The sequence below is a fragment of the Neofelis nebulosa genome, chromosome 11, assembly GCF_028018385.1.
Source record: "Neofelis nebulosa isolate mNeoNeb1 chromosome 11, mNeoNeb1.pri, whole genome shotgun sequence".
In the NCBI taxonomy this organism is placed as follows: domain Eukaryota; kingdom Metazoa; phylum Chordata; class Mammalia; order Carnivora; family Felidae; genus Neofelis; species Neofelis nebulosa.
This window is the reverse complement of record NC_080792.1, coordinates 89,339,746-89,359,369: the sequence shown is the minus strand read 5'-3', so window position 1 is coordinate 89,359,369 and position 19,624 is coordinate 89,339,746. Positions and strand designations below refer to the sequence as shown.

At 44.9% G+C, this 19,624-nt stretch overlaps 1 protein-coding gene across 3 annotated transcripts in view; it reads left to right on the top strand.

Moving 5' to 3' along the window:
• RILPL2 (Rab interacting lysosomal protein like 2) overlaps positions 1-19,624 on the top strand; it is a 36,557-nt gene that overhangs the window by 6,799 nt on the left and 10,134 nt on the right. The window contains exons 2-3 of one of the 3 annotated variants that reach the window (XM_058691437.1): positions 420-601; positions 12,570-13,369. In XM_058691437.1, coding sequence (XP_058547420.1) covers positions 13,028-13,369 — 342 coding nt within the window. In that variant the 5' untranslated portion in view covers positions 420-601; positions 12,570-13,027. Of the gene's footprint in view, positions 1-419; positions 602-10,865; positions 10,989-12,185; positions 13,370-19,624 lie in introns of those variants that run through there. The other 2 variants (XM_058691436.1, XM_058691435.1) reach the window with 2 other exon arrangements.

Here is a 19,624-nt window from a genome sequence, read left to right as displayed (position 1 = left end):
ACCTAAATAAAGATTTGTCCTTGCTCATAGGCTCACTCCTGAAATTTTTCTTTAACAACATGAAATTTTGTACATTTTCCCAACCCCTAAATTTAATAAATTCACTTTCGACACAAGCAAAATAGCTTTTTAAATTGAGCTTGGGGCCTTTGACTTTAGAATCGTGTGGGAACTTGTTAAAATGCCATTTTCTGGGCCCCGCTGGAATCTGAGAGCTCAGAATCTCTGGAAATTTGCATCTTTAGCAAGTCCCCAAATGATTCTTGAAGCATACTAAAAGACTCCTGCCCGTTAGAGTCATGGTTAAGAAGCCCAGATTTAAAACTTGGGTGTAGGAGGGAAGAGAGAACCAGGTGGTCAATAAATATTTGTAGAACAGATGTATGCATTCTGATTATGGTATGTTTCTTTTTTCATAGGTGCTTATATTCCAGTAGATTACAACTTGATTGTGTTACACCTTGAAATTCTTCGATACAGTTGTGCTTAAATTTGATGGTGGGTGTCTGGTGGTTTTCTTAAGCCACTCATTTTCTGATGAATCCTTACAAGTGGATGATTTCTGCAACTGGTATCTTCAATGTAATCTTATCCTTAGAAGGTAAGTTTATCTCTATTAAGAACGGTATTACTGTTATCTAGTCTTCATTAAATTTAAGTTTTTATGTATTTATTTTGAGAAGCAGAGAGTGTGTGAGCTGGGATGGGGCAAAGAGAGAGGGAGAGAGAGAATCCCAAGCAGTGAGAGAGGAACCCGACCTGGGGCTCGATCCCGTGAACCATGAGATCATGACCTGAGCTGAAATCAAGAGTTGGATGCTTGGGGCGCCTGGGTGGCGCAGTCGGTTAAGCGTCCGACTTCAGCCAGGTCACGATCTCGCGGTCCGTGAGTTCGAGCCCCGCGTCAGGCTCTGGGCTGATGGCTCGGAGCCTGGAGCCTGTTTCCGATTCTGTGTCTCCCTCTCTCTCTGCCCCTCTCCCGCCCGTTCATGCTCTGTCTCTCTCTGTCCCAAAAATAAATAAAAAACATTAAAAAAAAAAATTAAAAAAAAAAAAAAAAAAAAGAGTTGGATGCTTAACTGACTGAGCCATCTGGCGTGCCCCTTTATTGAATCTTTATTTGGTAGGTGAACATAGTTTCTAAATATCTACAGCTTTCTTCATAGTATGTTTTCTAAAAATATATATTATTAATAAAAATGTATGGAGCACCTGGGTGACTCAGTCAGCTGAGCAACCAACTCTTGATTTCGGCTCAGGTCATGATCCCAAAGTTGTGGGATTGAGCCCCATATCGGGCTCTGCTCTGACAGGGTGGAGCCTGCTTGAGATGCTCTCCCTCTCTCTTCACCTCCCCAACTTGTGTGTGCTCTCTCTTTCTCTCTTAAAAAAGTATTAATGGGGCACCTGCGTTGCTCAGTCGGTTAAGTGTCTGACTCTTGATTTCAGCTCATGTCTTGATCTCAGGATTGCGAGTTCAAGCCCCACATTGGGTTCCATGCTGGGCATGAAGCCTACTTAAAATTAAAAAAATAAAAATTAAAAAAAAGGAAGGAAATTCTGATCATTGCAATAACGCGGATTAACCTAGGAGACATTGTGCTAAGTGAAGTAAGCTGGCCCAAAAGAACAAATATTGTATGATTCCATTTATTTACACGAGGGACCTAGAATAGTCAAGTTCACAGAGACAGAAAGTAGAATGTTGGGGGTGTAATGTTAGTGTTTCATGGATGCAGAGGGTTCAGTTCAGGAGGATGAACAAGTTCTGGAGAAGGAGGGTGATGGTTCCACAACATTGTGAATGCACCTAATGCCACTGCACTGCACACCTAAGAAGAGTTGAAATCGTAAATATGCATATGTGTTTACCACGTTAAGAAAAGTTTTGTTAAATATTCATGTGCACCTCAGTAGCAACCAGCACAACCTAGCACCCAGATCTTGTTTTCTGGTATCATCCTCTAATAAAAGTAACCAGTGCCAGGGCGCCCTGGTGGCTCAGTCAGTTAAGCGTCCGATTTCAGCACAGGTCATGATCTCATGGTTCGTGAGTTTGAGTCCGCGTGAGGCTCTCTGCTGTCAGCGCAGAGCTGGCTTCGGATCCTCTGTCCCCCTCTCTCTGTGCCCCTCCCCATTTGTACTCTCTCAAAAATAAACATTAAAAGAAAAAAATAGCCAGTGCTCCTGGGAGAAATGGCAGTTCTAGCACTGGGGCAAGAAATACACAAGGTGAGCTTGGAGCAACTTGTAGTGCCAGAAAGTAAGGAAGGGCTAAAAACAGAGCAAAACAAAAAACAATGATGATGATGTCACAAGGACACTGGAGCCACCTAAAGGCTCCCCAGCCGCCAAAGCAGATAAGGTAGTGTTCTCCCAGGTGCCCCAAATCTGAAGTTGTTCTTAAATTAAAAGTTTATACAATGCATCTGTGTGGAGGGCACCTGGGTGGCTCAGTCGGTTAAGCGTCCGACTTCGGCCCAGGTCATGATCTCGCGGTTCATGAGTTCGAGCCCCACATCGGGCTCTGTGCTGACAGCTCGGAGCCTGGAGCCTGCTTCGGATTCTGTGTCTCCCTCTCACTCTGCCCCTCCCCCGCTTGCACTCTGTCTCTCTCTCTCAAAAATAATAAACATTAAAAAAATTAGGGGCGCCTGGGTGGCGCAGTCGGTTAAGCGTCCGACTTCAGCCAGGTCACGATCTCACGGTCCGTGAGTTCGAGCCCCGCGTCAGGCTCTGGGCTGATGGCTCGGAGCCTGGAGCCTGTTTCAGATTCTGTGTCTCCCTCTCTCTCTGTCCCTCCCCCGTTCATGCTCTGTCTCTCTCTGTCCCAAAAATAAATAAACGTTGAAAAAAAAAAAATTAAAATACATATGCGTGTGTTTAGAAAGAAAAAAGAAGAGGGGCACCTGGGTGGCTCAGTCGGTTAAGCGTCCGACTTCAGCCAGGTCACGATCTCGCGGTCCGTGAGTTCGAGCCCCGCGTCAGGCTCTGGGCCGATGGCTCGGAGCCTGGAGCCTGTTTCCGATTCTGTGTCTCCCTCTCTCTCTGCCCCTCCCCCGTTCATGCTCTGTCTCTCTCTGTCCCAAAAATAAAATAAAATACATTAAAAAAAATAATAATAATAAATAAAAGAAAGAAAAAAGAAGAAACCTACTACCATATTTAACAATGTGGTTGAATCTCTCAGATATGGTGATGAGCAAAGAAACCGGACTCAAAGAGTACAGTCTACACATTTTAATTTATGGGAAATTCTAGGACAAGCAGCATTGACCTGTGACAATGATAAGGGTCAAAATAGAGCTTTCTTACGGGGGAAGTTATTACTGATTGGGATAGGGCATGAGGGAGTCTCCTGGAGTGCTGGGAATGTCTTATATCTTTATCTTGATGGTGGTTATAGAGTTACACGTTTATGAAAATCCATCAAGGTGTACAACAGAGATCTGTGCACCTTAACATAGAAGGTATAACGTGTTTATACCTCGATCAAATGTACATATGTGCGTGGAAGTGTGTACATACGTGAACATCCAGGAGGCACCGTGGCTGCCAGCATGCTGGCCTCTGGCCCTTTGCGGCTGGCTGTATAAAGGTCAACTTAATTCATTCCAATTTTTAAAATTTAAAAACTCGGTTTCCCAGTCGGATCAGCCGCGTTTCAAGTGCTCCATAGATGTGGCAGCTAGTGGCTCGCATATCCGACAGTGTGGATACAGAACATTTCCATCACTGTAGAAAGTTCTGTCAGACCACACTGATCTAGAGCAGTGATGTTCCATAAAAAGAGGATGTCAGCCACATGTGTCATCTTAAGTTTTATAGTAACCACATTAAAAAAGTAAAAAGAAACCAGTGAAGCTAATTTTAATCATTTATTCTAAATAGAATAAACCCAACACATTCTAAACATCATTTTAACAGGTAATCAGTAGAAGTATCATTAGAGAGATGGCTTATGTTCTCTTTTTTGAATTCCAGTGTGCACTTATAACTTGGTTAGGACTAGCCACATTTCAAGAGCTCGCATGCTGGTGGCTACTAGATGAGTGCGGGTGTAGGTAGGTTACATCAAGCTGCCAGCATTAGCTGTTTCTGGGGTAATGGCGGGACTGCAGGGGGAGGATCTCTCACCTCTTCTATCTACTCAAGGAACATTTACAATTTTTCACAGTGAGCATATATTTACACGTGTCTTGTGTTAGTTAGGTCCTCTGGTGAGCAAAGGGTCAGACCAACTTAGGAGCGCAAAGGGGGTTAGTGGAGATACACCTGTGAGCCACAGAGAAGGAGGAAGCAACGCTGGGCAGAGAAACACGCCTTCAGACCAGGATGCAGATTTGACATGTTAGAAAGGAAAGGAAAGAAACAGGAAGTGAGAGCCTCAGCCTACAGCATGCACTTGACCACGGAGCGGGGGAGGACCCAGAGCAGGTTGCCCCTTAGAGCTGTCCCGTGGGGGACACAAATGGCGTGGTCCTCGTCTCCCTGCTGTGCTCAGTCATCAGCTGAGAGCCCCTGGGAAGTGTGCCCTGGCAAGAATGCTGTGCGGAATCCAAAGGTGCTGAAGCTAGAGGCAGTCAGCGAACCACAACCCTCGCACTGACCGGCCAGTGCTTTCCTTTTTTTTTAAATTGTTAATTGTGGTCAGAGGAAACATAAAATTTACCATTTAAATTCTGATTGCCATTTAATTTCTAAGCATACAGCTCCATAGTGTTAAGTGTATTTACATTGTTGTGCAACCAACCACCAGAACTTTTTTTTTTTTTATCTTGCAAAACTAAAACTCTGTCTCCATTAAATAAAAACTCCCCCAGCCCAGCCCCCTGCTCCTGGTAACCACTGTTCTGCTTTCTGTCTCTATGGATTTCACTATTCCAGGCACCTCGTGTAAGCGGAACCGTAGAACGCTTGCCTTGTTTTTTTAAATGTTTTAGAGACAGAGCATGAGTGGGGATGAGGCAGAGAGAGAGGGAGACACAGAATCTGAAGCAGGCTCCAGGCTCTGAGCCGTCAGAACAGAACCCGAGGCGGGGCTCGAACTCACGAACTGTGAGATCATGACCTGGGCCAAAGTCGGACGCTCAACCGACTGAGCCACCCGGGCGCCCTGAGCACTTGCCTTTTTATGATTGGCTTCTTTCGCTTAGCATCACGTTCTCAGATTCATGCATGTTGTAGCAACTGTCAGAAATTCATTCCGCCGTAGGGCTAGGCTACATTCTGCTTATCCATTCATCTGTGGATGAACATTTGGGTTGCTTCCACCTTTTGGCTAGAGTAAATAATGCTGCTATGAACATGGGTATACAAAAGATCTCTTCCAGATCCTGCTTTCTTTCGGCTATATGCCAGAAAGTGGAATTGTGGGATCATGTGGCTATTGTATTTTTTTTTTTAATGTTTTATTTATTTTTGAGACAGAGAGAAACAGAGTATGAGCAGGGGAGGGGCAGAGAGAGAGACACAGAATACGAAGCAGGCTCCAGGCCCCGAGCTGTCAGCACAGACAGAGCTCCACATGGGGCTTGAACCCACAAACCGCGAGATCATGACCTGAGCCAAAGTCGAACGCTTAACCGACTAAGCCACCCAGGCGCCCCAGTATTTTTAATTTTTTGAGCAACACCATACTGTTTTTCACATGAGCTGCACCGTTTTACATTCCTACCAGCAAAGCACGAGGGTTCCGATTGTCCGCATCCTCTGCAAGGCTTCTTAGTTTCTGGGTTTTGTTTTTGTTTGAAGAATAGCCATCCTAATGGCTGGGCAAGGTATTCTCCCCTTGTGGCTTGACTGGCATTTCTCCAATTAGCGACGTTGGCTATCTTTTCACGTGCTTCTTGGCCTCTTGAAGGGTCATCTGAAAGGCATCTCTGTGACTGCCATGTCTAGCGACAGCCGACTCTTGAATAACATAGTTTTAAACTTGGCTGGTTCAGTCAGTGGAGCGGTGGAGCGTGTGACTCTTGGTCTCAGGGTTGTGAGTTCGAGCCCCACATTGTGTGTAGAGATTACTTAAAAAGAAAATCTTAAAAAAAAAACTATGTGGGTCCATGTGGCTTGTTCTGATAAGTACAACCCTATGAATATATTTTCCTTATGTTCTTCAATAACCTTTATTTTCTCTAGCTTACTTTATTGTGAGAATACAGTATATGATACGCATAACATACAAAATATGTGTTGATTGACTACATTATTGGCAAGGCTTCCAGCCAACAATAGGCTATTAGTAGTTAAGTTTGGGGAGAATCAAAAGTCATACGTGGATTTCTGACTGCGCGTGGGGTCGGAGCCCCTACCCCTCATGTTGTTCAAGGGTCAACAGGTTCAAGGGTGATTAGAAATTAATAACACAATATTCTACAAAGGCAGCAGAAGACCTGGAGGGCAGCGTGGACTACCCTAGTTGACATTTGTGCACACGGATAGCATCTTACGCAGATCTGCCAGCACTGGGCCGGGACCATTCATTTCTCTCAACGACTATTTGAGGAACAGCTTTTTACATTCCAAGGTGGATCAAGAGCTGGGCTGGAGAGTGGGGAGGAGAATTTGATTCCCTTCTGCCAAAATTTCCTTTAATGCTTCCCCACCCACTCGGCACCCTAAATAAACATTTCACCCAAGTTAAAAAAAAAAAAAAAAAGTATGCTCTTGTGCAAACAGATTAAAAACTAGTGCCCTGGGCACTGCCCTTCCTGCAACCAGATTCTTTTCTAAAGCCCTTCAACTCCTAGAGATGAAGTTACTGACCCGGGATTGCAGGCATTTAAGCCAAACTGGGAAGTCTCCAAAATCTTGGCTGTTTCCATGCATGATTTATGGGTAAGAAGACCTGGAAATAATTTAAAGAACGTGAAGAAAGCCATACTGATGTACCACCCAGGAAATAAATGGTGCCATAGGTATTCACAGGAGCGTAAGACTTAAGTCTACTTGACGTACCAAGATAGGACCACCAGATGTTTGCTAATGGAACTTAACTGCTGGTGGGCATTAGCCTGCAAACATTTATAGTTTCTTTAAGTGTGACCCACCCACAACTTTTGTTTTCCATGTCACTTTTTCCTTTGTTTAACTATAAGGCATGACTTTACTCTAGGATCCCTTTTGCACTTTGATTTCTACTCAAACACAGAGGGTGGAGTGGGGGTAGTGGGGGGCTAGTGCAGCTGTATACACTTTTTTTTAATGTTTATTTATTTTTAAGGAGAGGGAGAGACAGAGAGAGAGGGAGACACAGAATCCAAAGTGGGCTCCAAACTCTGAGCTGTCAGGGCTCCAAGCTTTGAGCTGTCAGCACAGAGCCCTACATGGGGCTTGAACTCATGAACTATGAGATCATGACCTAAGCTGAAGTCGAACGCTTAACCAACTGAGCCACCCAGGCACCCCTATATACACTGTCTTAAATCTCAGGGGAAGAGTGTGTCTTCAAGTCTTTTTATTTTTTAATTTTATTTATTTTATTTTTTTTAACGTTTATTTATTTTTGGGACAGAGAGAGACAGAGCATGAACGGGGGAGGGTCAGAGAGAGAGGGAGACACAGAATCGGAAGCAGGCTCCAGGCTCCAAGCCATCAGCCCAGAGCCTGACGTGGGGCTCAAACTCACGGACCATGAGATCGTGACCTGAGCTGAAGTCGGATGCTTAACTGACTGAGCCACTCAGGTGCCCCTTCAAGTCTTTTTAAAACTTTGTACGGGGCACCTGGGTGGCTCAGTCGGTTGAGCGGCCGACTTCAGCTCAGGTCATGATCTTGAGGTCTATGAGTTTGAGCCCCACATCGGGCTCTGTGCTGACAGCTCAGAGCCTGGAGCCTGTTTCAGATTCTGTGTCTCCCTCTCTCTCTGACCCTCCCCCGTTCATGCTCTGTCTCTCTCTGTCTCAAAAATAAATAAATGTTTAAAAAAATTTTTTTAACTTGTATAATGATATATCCTTGTGACTTTTTTAAAGTTTATTTATTTATTTTGAGAGACAGAAAGAGAACAGGGGAGAGGCAGAGAGAGAGAGAAAGAGAGAGAGAGAATCCTAAGCAGGCTCCATGCTGTCAGCACAGAGCCTGACGTGGGGCTCAAACTCACAAACTGTGAGCTCATGACCTGAGCCCAAGTTGAGTCAGAGGATTAACCGACTGAGCCACCCAGGCACCCCTATCCTTGTGACTTTAAAAAACTTTGTTGTAAACATGTTCTACATGTGTTACTAATCCAACTTTCCATATCTCGTTCCCCAATAATTATATGAACTTGGGAAATTTCTTATGTTTCATATTTGAGTGGTAAGTAGTTTATGATAATAGCTGACATCTACTGAGCACTTACCATGTGCCAGTCACTGTTCTAAAGCACTTCACAACAATCTTATGAACTAGATTTTTTTAATGTTTGTTATTTATTTATTTATGAAAGAGAGAGAGAGAGCACGCACGAGCATGGGAGGGACAGAGAGAGAGAGGGAGACACAGAATCCAAAGTAGGCTCCAGGCTGCCACCCAGACAGAACCACCCAGGAGCCCCACAAACTAGATTTTATCCTTATCCCCATGTTACAGATGGGAAAACTAAGCCCCAGAGTAGAGGCATGATTTACTTACCTAACATCACACAGCTTGCCAGTGGCAGATTCAAGTGTTCAATATCTGAACACTTGTGGTCTGGTCTAGAACCCACCCTTGTGAACACTGTGCTATCATTTATTGTTTTTCAAACTTGAGCATGCATTAGAATTATCTAGAGGGCTGTGGAAACACAGATTGCTAGGGCCCATTCCCCAAGTTTCTGATTCAGTGGGTCAAGAATTTGCATTGCTGAGAAGTTTCCATGCACCCCATTGCTGTTGGTCTGGGGAGAACACTTTAAGAACCGCTGTTGTAACTCATAACTGTTTTCATAATTTCCCAGTGGAGAGAGAAGGGTTGAGACTGTCGAATTCTATGAGGGATCTAAGAGTTAAGATCATTAACGCTTTATAATAATAGCCAATGATAGTCAACATCCATTGATGCTTACGATGTGCTAGACCCTGGACTAGGCACTTCTCATGCATTATGTCATCTAACCTTCATGCCAATCTTGGGGAATACTTTTATTTTTTCCAGTTTCCAGTGAAGAAATGTGGATTTGGAGAGATTGGGGAACTTGATCAAACTTATGTACCAGCAAGTAGCAATTGTGAGGTTCAAGTCATACTGCTCAACTCCAGATCCCAGTTCACCATGACACTATAGACTTCGCACATAGTAGGTGCTCTGTCTCTGTGGGTTTGCCTCTTCTGGACATTTCACACAAACGGAATCATACAATAGGAGGTCTTTTGTGACTGGCTTGACTTGGTGTAACTTCCCAGTAATGAGTTATGACAATGTGAAATGTTGTCTGTGAGAGAAGCTCATTAGAGACTGTGCCAGAAGTTCTTAAGGGGGCTCGTCATGCAGATACCTTCTGCCTAGCACATACCAAAATTCCAGACTCCCAGGAGGAAGCCAGTGAACTATGCTGCTTGCATGAACAACTAAGGAACACTGAGCTACTCTTTTCAGATGGGGTGGTGGGAACCCTCCCCAAACACAAGTTCCCAGATCCTAGCTAAGGCCAACCTTGAAAGCAGGATTTTCCAATGAGCATTCCCGGGCTTGCTATGTTAACTGTTTTCTGCACAGATTTCGATAGGGATTATGCTGATTCTGGAGATCAGTTGGAAATGTAAGATGGAGAATATTGCCATCTTAAACATCTTGTTATAATTTATAACACATGATGTCTTTCCATTTATTTACATCTTAATTCCTCTCAATGAGATTTTGTAGTTTTCAGTGTGCAGGTCATCTTCTTCATTTGTTAAATTTATTTTTAAATATTTTACTCTTTTTGATGCCACTGTTAAGTGGAATTGTTTTCTAAATTTTATTTTCAGATTATTCCTTGCAAGTATATAGAAATTCAATTGGTTTTTGTATATGGATCTTGTATCTTGGAACCTTGAGCTTTCATTAGCTCTAATAGTTGTGTGTGTGTGTGTGTAATCTTTAGCCTGTTACTATGGTAGATGACATAGATTATCTTTTCTGAACCAGCCTTGCATCCCTGGAATAAACCCTGCTTAGTCATGGTGTATAATAATTTTTATGTAGTGCTGAATTCTGTTTGCTAATATCTTGCTAAATATTTTACATCTATTTTTACTTTACCCATGTTTTATCTAGATTTTTTTTGTTTTTTGTTTGTTTGTTTTTAAGTAAGCTCCAGGGGTGCCTGGGTGGCTCAGTCAGTTAAGGGTCCAACTCTTGGTTTCAACTCAGGTCATGATCTCACAGTTCGGTTTGTGAGATCCAGTCCCTCATTGGGCTCTACGCTGACAGCATGGAGCCTACCTGGGATTCTCTCTTTCCTTTCTCTCTGCCCTTCCCCCACTCACACTCACGTGCGCTCTCTCTCTCTCTCTCTCTCTCTCTCTCTCTCAAAATAAATAAACTAAAAAAAAAGTAGGCTCCATGACCTGAGCCTAAATCAAGAGTGCGACATTTAACCGACTGAGCCACCCAAGTGCCCCTAGGTTTTTTTATTATTGCATGGTAGGAGTTCTTTGTATAATCTGGATAATAACCCCTAATAACCCCTTATCGGATTTGACTTGCAGATATATTCACGCATTCTGTAGGCTGCTTTTACACTCTGTTAATTGTGGTCTTGGACACACAAGGTTTTTTTTTTCTTATTTTTATATATTTTTGGATGCACAAGGTGTTTTTTTAATGTTTTATTTATTTATTTGGTTTTTATTTTTGAGAGAGAGAGAGAGAGAGGAAGAGAGAGCGAGCAGGGGAGGGGGAAAGAGAGAGGGAGACACAGAATCTGAAGCAGCTACAGGCTCTGAACTATTAGCACAGAGCCTGTCGCGGGGCTCAAACTCATGGATCGTGAGATCATGACCTGAGCCGAAGTCGGAAGCTTAACTGACTGAGCCACCCAGGTGCCCCTGTTTTTTTTTCTTTTAACTTTGAAAAAGTTAAACTTTGAAAGTTTAACTTTGAAAAACTTTTAACTTTGGTGTGAGCAGGGGAGGGGCAGAGAGAGAGGGGGAGACAGAGGATCAGAATTGGGCTCGATGCGGGGCTCAAACCCACGAACCCTGAGATCGCGACCTGACCTGAAGTCAGATGTTCAACCTACCGAACCACTCAGGCACCCTGAATGCACAAGTTTTAAGTGTTGATGTAGTCCTGTTTATGTATTTGTTCTTTCATTGCCTGTGCTTTTGAAGAAATCGTTGCTAAATCCAGTGACATAAAGCTTTTCCCCTATGTTTTCTTCTAAGAGGTTTATAGCTTTGTCTTTTGTATCTATTTTGAGTTAATTTTTATATATGGTGTAAGGCAAGGGTCCACCTTTATACTTTTGCATGTAGGTATCCAATTTTTCCAACAACATTTGTTGAAAAGACTGTCCTCCGCCCCCCACCCCACCCCCCACCCAAGAATGGTCTTAGCACCCTTGTTGAAAATTATTGGACCATATATGCTAGGGTTTATTTCTGGGCACTCTGTTCTAATCCTTCATTCCTTTTTATGGTAGAGTAATATTCCATTGTTTGGATATACCATACTTTATTTATGGCAAGTCTAACGTTTTGTCTCCTTATTTAATCACTGGGCGTTGTCACGTCTGTGATTTATGGATTACTGAGTCCTTGCCCAGGGGCCTGGCTCCAATCTTTAGAACACTGTACCCTGAAAATAGTGTCTTTTCTGTTTGCCTGCCTTGCTCTTTGCTTGTTTTATCCGTGGCCACTCACCGTTGTGATGGTAGAACCTCAGTGTGGAGAACATCAGGTACATCTACCCCCATAGAAAGGCAGCAATATATTCCCGGGAAAGACCAGCACCATTGCAGAGTTTTCTGCCTATGACTATTACAAATTTCTAATCAAACCTAAAAGAACTCGTTTTGTAATCCACACTGCTAATATTCTTACTAATACCTTATCTGTAGAATGCTTTCTAATTTTCAAAGCAGTGATTTTTGTCTTGTTTAGTACTCCTAACACCCCAGCCCACGTGCCACGTGTCTCTCACACAAGCGGGGTTTGTTGGAGAACACTTTTTGCGTACTTCCGAAGTACTTTTGTCACATGCAGTATCTCATGACCTCACCTCGTATGTTCCCGCAGCAACCTCACCACGTAAGTGCTCTTACTCCCCGAGCAGGAAGCTGAGGGTTAAGTAATCTGCCAAGCCTGCAACGCTGCCTAAGGGGAGGAGCCCAGGAATGGGCCAAGTGCACAGCGCAGGGATTCTCCATTTTATTGAGAGTCAGATGCCACACACAGGTCCTGGTGACAACCGACCCGGGAGTTGTGCGCGACCCGGGCCTCCCGACTCCCGCGCGCAGCCACCAACAGCACTCCTCTGTTTTGCCGTGGGCTTCCGAAAGTACCCCCACCCCCCGCCCCCCATAGAGACCCGGATATTCCTCCACGTACAATGCAAATTCTATGGCTGGAAAGCGTGAGCACAGAAGAAAAAGTTGTGGGCTTTTCACCTCTCTTTTCCAGACTCGCTGTGGAAACTCCGCTGCGTCTCCATAGAAACCCGGGCGGCGGTGGCTGCCGTCACCGGGGGCGGGGCTCAGGCGGAGGCCCCTCCCCCTCCCCGGTTTGCAACCCCTCCCAGCCAGGAGCAATCGCGGTCACCCTTACCCTCTGCGTTCCTCTTCTCGGCTGCCCTCCCTTTCTGTTGTCTTTTCGTGCCCCAAACCACATCCTGGAGGCCGCCCTCCTGCACGGTCCTCAGCGGGGCCGGTGCACCAGGCGTCCGGGCCCGGGAGCCGTAGCGCTCGGCCTTTCTGTCCCGGGCCCACCCCTCGGCCGCGCTGATTGGCCGCTCCTGGGCCACCCTCCGTCCCCGGGCAGGCAGGGTCTCAGCCTGCGGAAAGTTTTCTGCACCGGGAGGAAGTTAGACTTTTGGAGATTGTGAGAAAGCAGCTCTCGTGGCTGCAGGGTTCTGGGCGGCCATGGAGGAGCCCCCTTTGCGAGAGGAGGAAGAGGAGGAGGGGGAAGAAGAGGAGGAAGAAGGAGACGAGGCTGGGCCCGAGGGGGCTTTGGGCAAGAGCCCCTTCCAGTTGACCGCCGAGGACGTGTATGATATCTCCTATGTGATGGGCCGCGAGCTGATGGCCCTGGGCAGCGACCCCCGGGTGACACAGCTGCAGTTCAAGATCGTCCGCGTCCTGGAGATGCTGGAGACGCTGGTGAATGAGGGCAACCTGACCGTGGAGGAGCTGAGAATGGAGAGGGACAGCCTCAAGAAGGAGGTGGAGGGGCTGCGGACAGAGGGCTCGGCGGCAGGCAGGGAGGTGAGTGCGGGCTGCAGGGCATGGGAGGAGAGTACCCAGGGGCCCGGAGCCCCTGAAAACAACCATGGCGCCTGTCCAGTCCTCAGATTAGAAGCATTGTGATAGCTACATTTAGTGAGCACTTACTAGGTGCTGGGCCCTGTGCCGAGTTTGTTCTGCATCAGGGCCTCCCAGCATTTTTGACGTGACCTAGAGCGGTGGCTCTCCTGCTTTAGCGTGCCGCGGAATCGTCTGGGGTGTTCATTAAAACACACATCACTGGGCCCTAGCCCCAGAGTTTTAGATTCCAGAGGGGGCCTGGAAATCTGCATTTCTAACAGGTTCCATCACATTTTGAGAATCTCGACCTCTAGTAAGAAATAAATTCTAAGGGAGAGAAATCAGTGCCGAGGCCACCAAAAGACACCTACAAGAATGTTCAGAGCACTTTTCTTCAGAAGTGTGCCGAACTGGAGCAAACGCTACAGAAGAATGGATTTTTAAATTGTGGTATAGTCGCTGTGGAATACTACACAGCAGGGGAAAAGAGCAACTGTGGGCGTGACTCTCAGTGGTGTCACACAGGGAGACAGGAGACCGGCACAAAAGAGAATCTACTGTGGATTTACGTGAAACTGCAGCACAGGCAAAATAACCTGTTTTTATAGAAGACAGACTGCTGGTAACCCCAGGGAGGGGAGAGCAGGGGGAAGGTTCATGGGGAGCTCATCTGGGTGTGGTCACATGGGTGTATACCTATGTTAATAATTCTCGAGCTAGGGGCAGCTGGCTAGCTGTCAGAGGAGCGTGTGACTCTTGTTCTCAGAGGTCATGAGTTCAAGCCCCACTTGGGGGTAGAGATGACTTAAAATAAATAAGTAAGTTTTTTAAAAAAATCATCCAGCTATAAACTCAAGATTAGTGCATGTGTGTTATACCTCTATTTTACAGAATTACCTATTATATCACTATCCAATATTGATGAAACAGAAGTTTCAAGAAACAATTTACCCTAACTCACCCTTATTAAACATGATGCACAATCACACTTGCCTGTTCTATTTTTATGAGTTTTTTAAACTAATTTTTTATTTAAAATTTTTTTTCTTTAATCCTTATTTATTTTTGAGAGAGAGAAAGACAGAGCAAGCGGGGAAGGGACAGAGAGAGAGGAAGACACAGAATCTGAAGCAGGCTCCAGGCTCTGAGCTGTCAGCACAGAGCCCAATCGGGCTCGAACTCACAAAGCGTGAGATCGTGACCTGAGCCAAAGTCAGACGCTCGACTGACTGAGCTACCCAAAATACTGCCCCAGAGTATTTTTTTATTTTACAGTGAGAGAGAGCATGGGCAGGGGAGGGGACAGAGATAGAAAGAATCTTTTGTTTCTTAATGTTTATTTATTTTGAGGGAGATAGAGAGCGGGGGAGGGAGAGAGAGAGGGAGAGAGAGAATCGCAAATAGGCTCTGCACTGTCAGCACAGAGCCCGACACAGGGCTCAAACTCATGAACCACAAGATCATGACCTGAGCCGAAGTCAAGGGTAGGTTGGTCCCTTAACAGACTGAGCTACGCTGGTGCCCCATGAAAGAGAGAGAATCTTCAGCAGGCTCCATGCTCAGTATTGGAGCCTGATGAAGGGCTTGCTCCCATGACCCTGAGATTATGACCTGAGCCCAAATCAAGAGTTGGTCGCTCAACCAACTGAGCCACCCAGGTGCCCCTATTTTTATGAGTTTTAAAATTCTTGTTGCAATTGATTGAATTAATACCATGAATTACTAGTGGTCTCCAGCCACAATTGAAAAAACACAAAACTGTTCTAAGTGGACATCTCACTTAATCCTCTATCAGCATATCCATTTTATAGAAATGGAGGCATAGAATAGTTAAGTGATTTGCCAGGTGACTTTCTTGGAGTAAGAGATGAAGGCAGGGTTTGAGCTCAGAGATGCTAGTCTCAACCTCTGCACACTAAATGCAGACATTTGACCTCATTTGCTGGAATGACATTTGATGAGCAACTTCATAGAGCTGGATCCTGGGGCTGCAGAGGTAAATTAGACAGGAGCCTTCCCTCCCAGAGCTCACATCGAGCGGGAGAACTAAGACACCCACACCTCCCGAATCACCAACCAAGAAGTGTGCCGGGAAAGGACAACAGGAACAGGGTGCTGACATTCGCAGGGGGAAAAAAGAGTGCACGTTTCTGGTCGCTTCTCTGGCAAACTTTTATTTCACCTACTCACGTGTCACAGTGACAACAGTGTTTGTGGATACATTTCTGCTTTAGTGTCCGTCATCTAAGGTGGCTGAGAATCATGAGTACCATTCGTAGCCTGGCTTTGAAGACTCGAGAGAAGTTAAATGTCTCGCTCAGGATGGCTCAGCTCACATTCTGAGCTCGTTCCCGTCACCTCCGATTCCAGGAACAAGGATGTGGAGGGAGCCCCACACGGATCATGTACAGTGTGCTCTGCCCAGGGGCCGGGTGATTTTCTGTAGTGGGCACAGCGGACAAGCTTTATCAGGCAGCAAGATGAGATGGCATGTTCCTCCCAAGCCTTAAACCCTAAGCCCAGAAGTGGGGAAAGGGGCAGAGAGAATGAATGTTTAGCGCCACTAGGCAGTTCATAAAAATACATCTTCTTCCTCTTTTTCTTTTAACTGTGGTAAAGTACACATAAAATTTACCATCGTAACCATTTCTAAGTGCACAGTGAAGTGGCACTGAAGTATATCCACGCTGTTGTGTAACCATCACCACTGTCCTTGCAGAATTCTTTTCATCTCACAAAACAAACTCTGTCTCCGTTAAACACCAGCTCCTTCTTCCCCCCTCCCCGTGTCTGTTTTCTATCTCTGTGAATTTGCCTATTCCGGCTACTACATATAAGAAAATAATAAGTGTTTCCTTTTGTCACTGGCTTATTTCACTGACCACAGTGTCTTCAAGGGTCATCCATGGTATAGCAGGTGTCAGAATTCCCCACCTTTTAACAGCTGAATAATAGTCTGTTGTGTGGAGGTACCATATTTTGTTTGTCCGTGCATCTGTTGGTGGATGCCTGGTTTGCTTCGACTTTTTGGCTAGGGTGAATAATGCTGCTATGAACGTGGATGTATAAATATCTCTTCAAGCCCCTGCTTTCACTGCTTTCGGTATATAATTAGAAGTGGAATTGCTGGGGGGACCCGGCTCAGTCGGTTGAGCGGCCGACTTCGGCTCAGGTCATGATCTCACGGTTCATGAGTTTGAGCCCCGCGTCAGGCTCTGTGCAGACGGCTCAGAGCCTGGAGCCTGCTTCGGATTCTGCCTCCTTCTCTCTCTGCCCCTCCCCCGCTCCTGTGCTTGAGGTCTCTCTCTCACTCTCTCATTCCCTCTGTCTCTCAAAAGCAAATATATAAACATTTAAAAAAAAAAAAAGTATAGGGGTACCTGGGTGGCTCATTCTGTTGTGTCTGACTTCGGCTCAGGTCATGATCTCACGGTTTATGAGTTCGAGCCCCACGTTGGGTTCCGCGCTGACAGCTTGGAGCCTGGAGCCTGCTTCAGATTCCGTGCCTCCTTCTCTCTCTCTGCCTTCCCCCACTCACACTCTGTCTCTCTCTCTCTCTCTCTCTCAAAAATAAATAAACATTAAAAAATTTTTTAAAAAGAAGTGTAATTGCTGGATCATGGGATAGTTCTGTTTTTAATTTTTTAAGGATCTGCTATACCATTTTACATTCCCAACAGCAGTACACAAGAATTCCATCTCCTTTCAATACTTGTTCTTTTCTGTTTTGTCTGTTTCCAATAGCCACCCTAATGGGTGCGAGGTAGTTTTTTCCTTTCCCTTTTAAAACTTTTAAGTTTAGGGGTGCCTGGGCGGCTCCGTCAGTTAAGCGTCCAGCTCTTGGTTTCGGCCCAGGTCATGATCTCACGGTTCAGGGGCTCAGACCCCGCTTCAGGCTGCATGCTGTCATGTGCTGACAGCACGGAACCTGCTTAGAGTTGTCTCTCTCTCCCTCTCTCTCTGCCCCTCCCCTGTTCTCTCTCTCTTTCTCAAAATAAACAAATAAAATGAGCGGAAGTTCAAAGTTCAAAAGGTAACAAAAGTGTTCGCCTTGAAAACTTTTCCTGCCCAATTCTCTCCACCCCCAGCCAACCACTTACCCTCCCTGGAAAAAATTAAAATGATCAGTTTCTTGTGTGTCCTTCCAGAGGTACTTTATGCAAACAAAAGCAGATATGAAAATATTGTTTTCTTTTTATACAAACGGTATTATAATATATACCCAGCTCTGCCTTTTGTGTATTTTCACTTAACATAGCATGGAAGTTGAGTTAAATCGGGATGAAGAGCTTCTTCATCTTTTAATGGCTTTGAAAACTTCCATTGTACAATATCAGTTATTCAACCTGAGGGTTCTTAACTCGAAGTTCTTAGATGCCCAAGGGAATCGTGATTCTAATCCAAGAGGTCCATGCCCTGGCATGGGAAAAAATTATATTTTCATCTTCATTAACCTCCACCTGAAATGTGTCATTTTCTTCAGTTGCGAATATAGACGACAGACCACAGTAATAATAGCAGTACCTGTGGCAGTCACCAGTGGAAACCGCAGATATTTTCAAGTCCTGTAACAATATAGTTCCCATCTTAAAGCTTTGTGTTTGTTCAGTATTTTACTAGACCTGCTTCTAGATCACCTTATTTTTTTCTTAAGTTTATTTATTTTGAGAGAGATCTCAGGAGCAAGTGGGGGAGGGACAGAGAGAGAGGGACAGAATCCCAAGCATTCTCCACACTGTCTGTCACCACAGAGCCTGACATGGGGCTTGAACTCACGAACCATGAGATCATGACCTGAGCCAAAAATCAAGAGTCAATGCTTAACCGACTGAGTCACCCAGGTGCCTCTAGATCACCTTATCTGATAAAGAAGTAGATATAGGGGCGCCTGGGTGACTCAGTCGGTTGAGTGTCCAGCTCTTGATTTCAGCTCAGGGCATGATCCCAGGGTAGTGGGATTGAGCCCCGCTTCAGGCTCTGTGCCGAGTGTGGAGCCCACTTAGGCTTCTCTCTCTCTTCAGCTCTGCCCCTCTCCCTGGCTCACACTCTCTCTCTCTCAAAAAAAAAAAAACAACAACAGAAGAAGAAAATATACATCAAAGTATTTATATACACACACAAAACACATATACGTATATGTATATATCCATATACAAAAGTAATATTTATATATATTATTTATTCACTCACAGTTTTTCTCAACTATTTGAGCAGACATTATGTTAGTTGCAGGATTAGTAGAAGATTAGGACCCTTTACCCTAAAATCTCACAAGACACACTATTGCATCGTGACAGTAAATGATTAAATTCAGGGGAAAAAGGTCATAGAATACTAAGATCTAATATACTATCCCTATTCAAAATTCATGATAATGCCCTTTACAGCATCCTCTTTCTGGTGCAGAATCTAGTCCAGGGTTACATAGTACCTTTAGTTGACACGTTTCTTTAATCTTGAAGAGTTCCTCAGTTTTTCCTTGTGTTTTACAACCTTGACATCTTTGAAGATTATATATCAGTTTGTTCGTAGAACGTCCTTCAATTTAGGTTTGTTTTGATGTGCCATCGTCATCGTTAGATTCAAGATACGCAGTTTAGCAGGAATACCACTGGAGAGATGCTGTGCCCTTCTCAGTGCGATGTATCGGGGGCACCCGCTTCAGTTTGTGATTATTGGTGATGTCAACTTGCATCGCTTGGTTAACGTGGTGTCTGCGAGATTTCTGCACCGTAAAGGTGCCTTTATTCCCCTTGTAATTCATAAGTTGTTGTAGGACGATGCTTTGAAACTGTGCAAAATACTCTATTCCCCAACAGATTTTCACCCTAAAGTTTTAGATCCATTCCTTAGTCTTGCCTGAACCAATTATTACTAAGTTGGTTGCAAACGGATAATTTTTTTTTAACTGTGTCATCTTCTGCACTTATTACTTGGCCTTCTGCTGTAAGATACAAATTCCCCTCCTCCTCTCCTGTACTCATCAGATCTCTCCAGAGACACGGAACCAATAGGAGAAATCGCTCTCAATATAAAGAGGATGGTTATTTGAGGAATTGGTTCATGCGGTTATGGAGGCTGAGAAATCTTACTTAAAATCTGCAAGTTGCAAGCTGGAGAACCAGTGAATCCTGTGAACTGGGGGTGGGGGGCTGATGGTGGAAATCCTGGTCTGGATCCCAAACCCCAAGAACCAGGAGTGTCAATGTCTGAGGA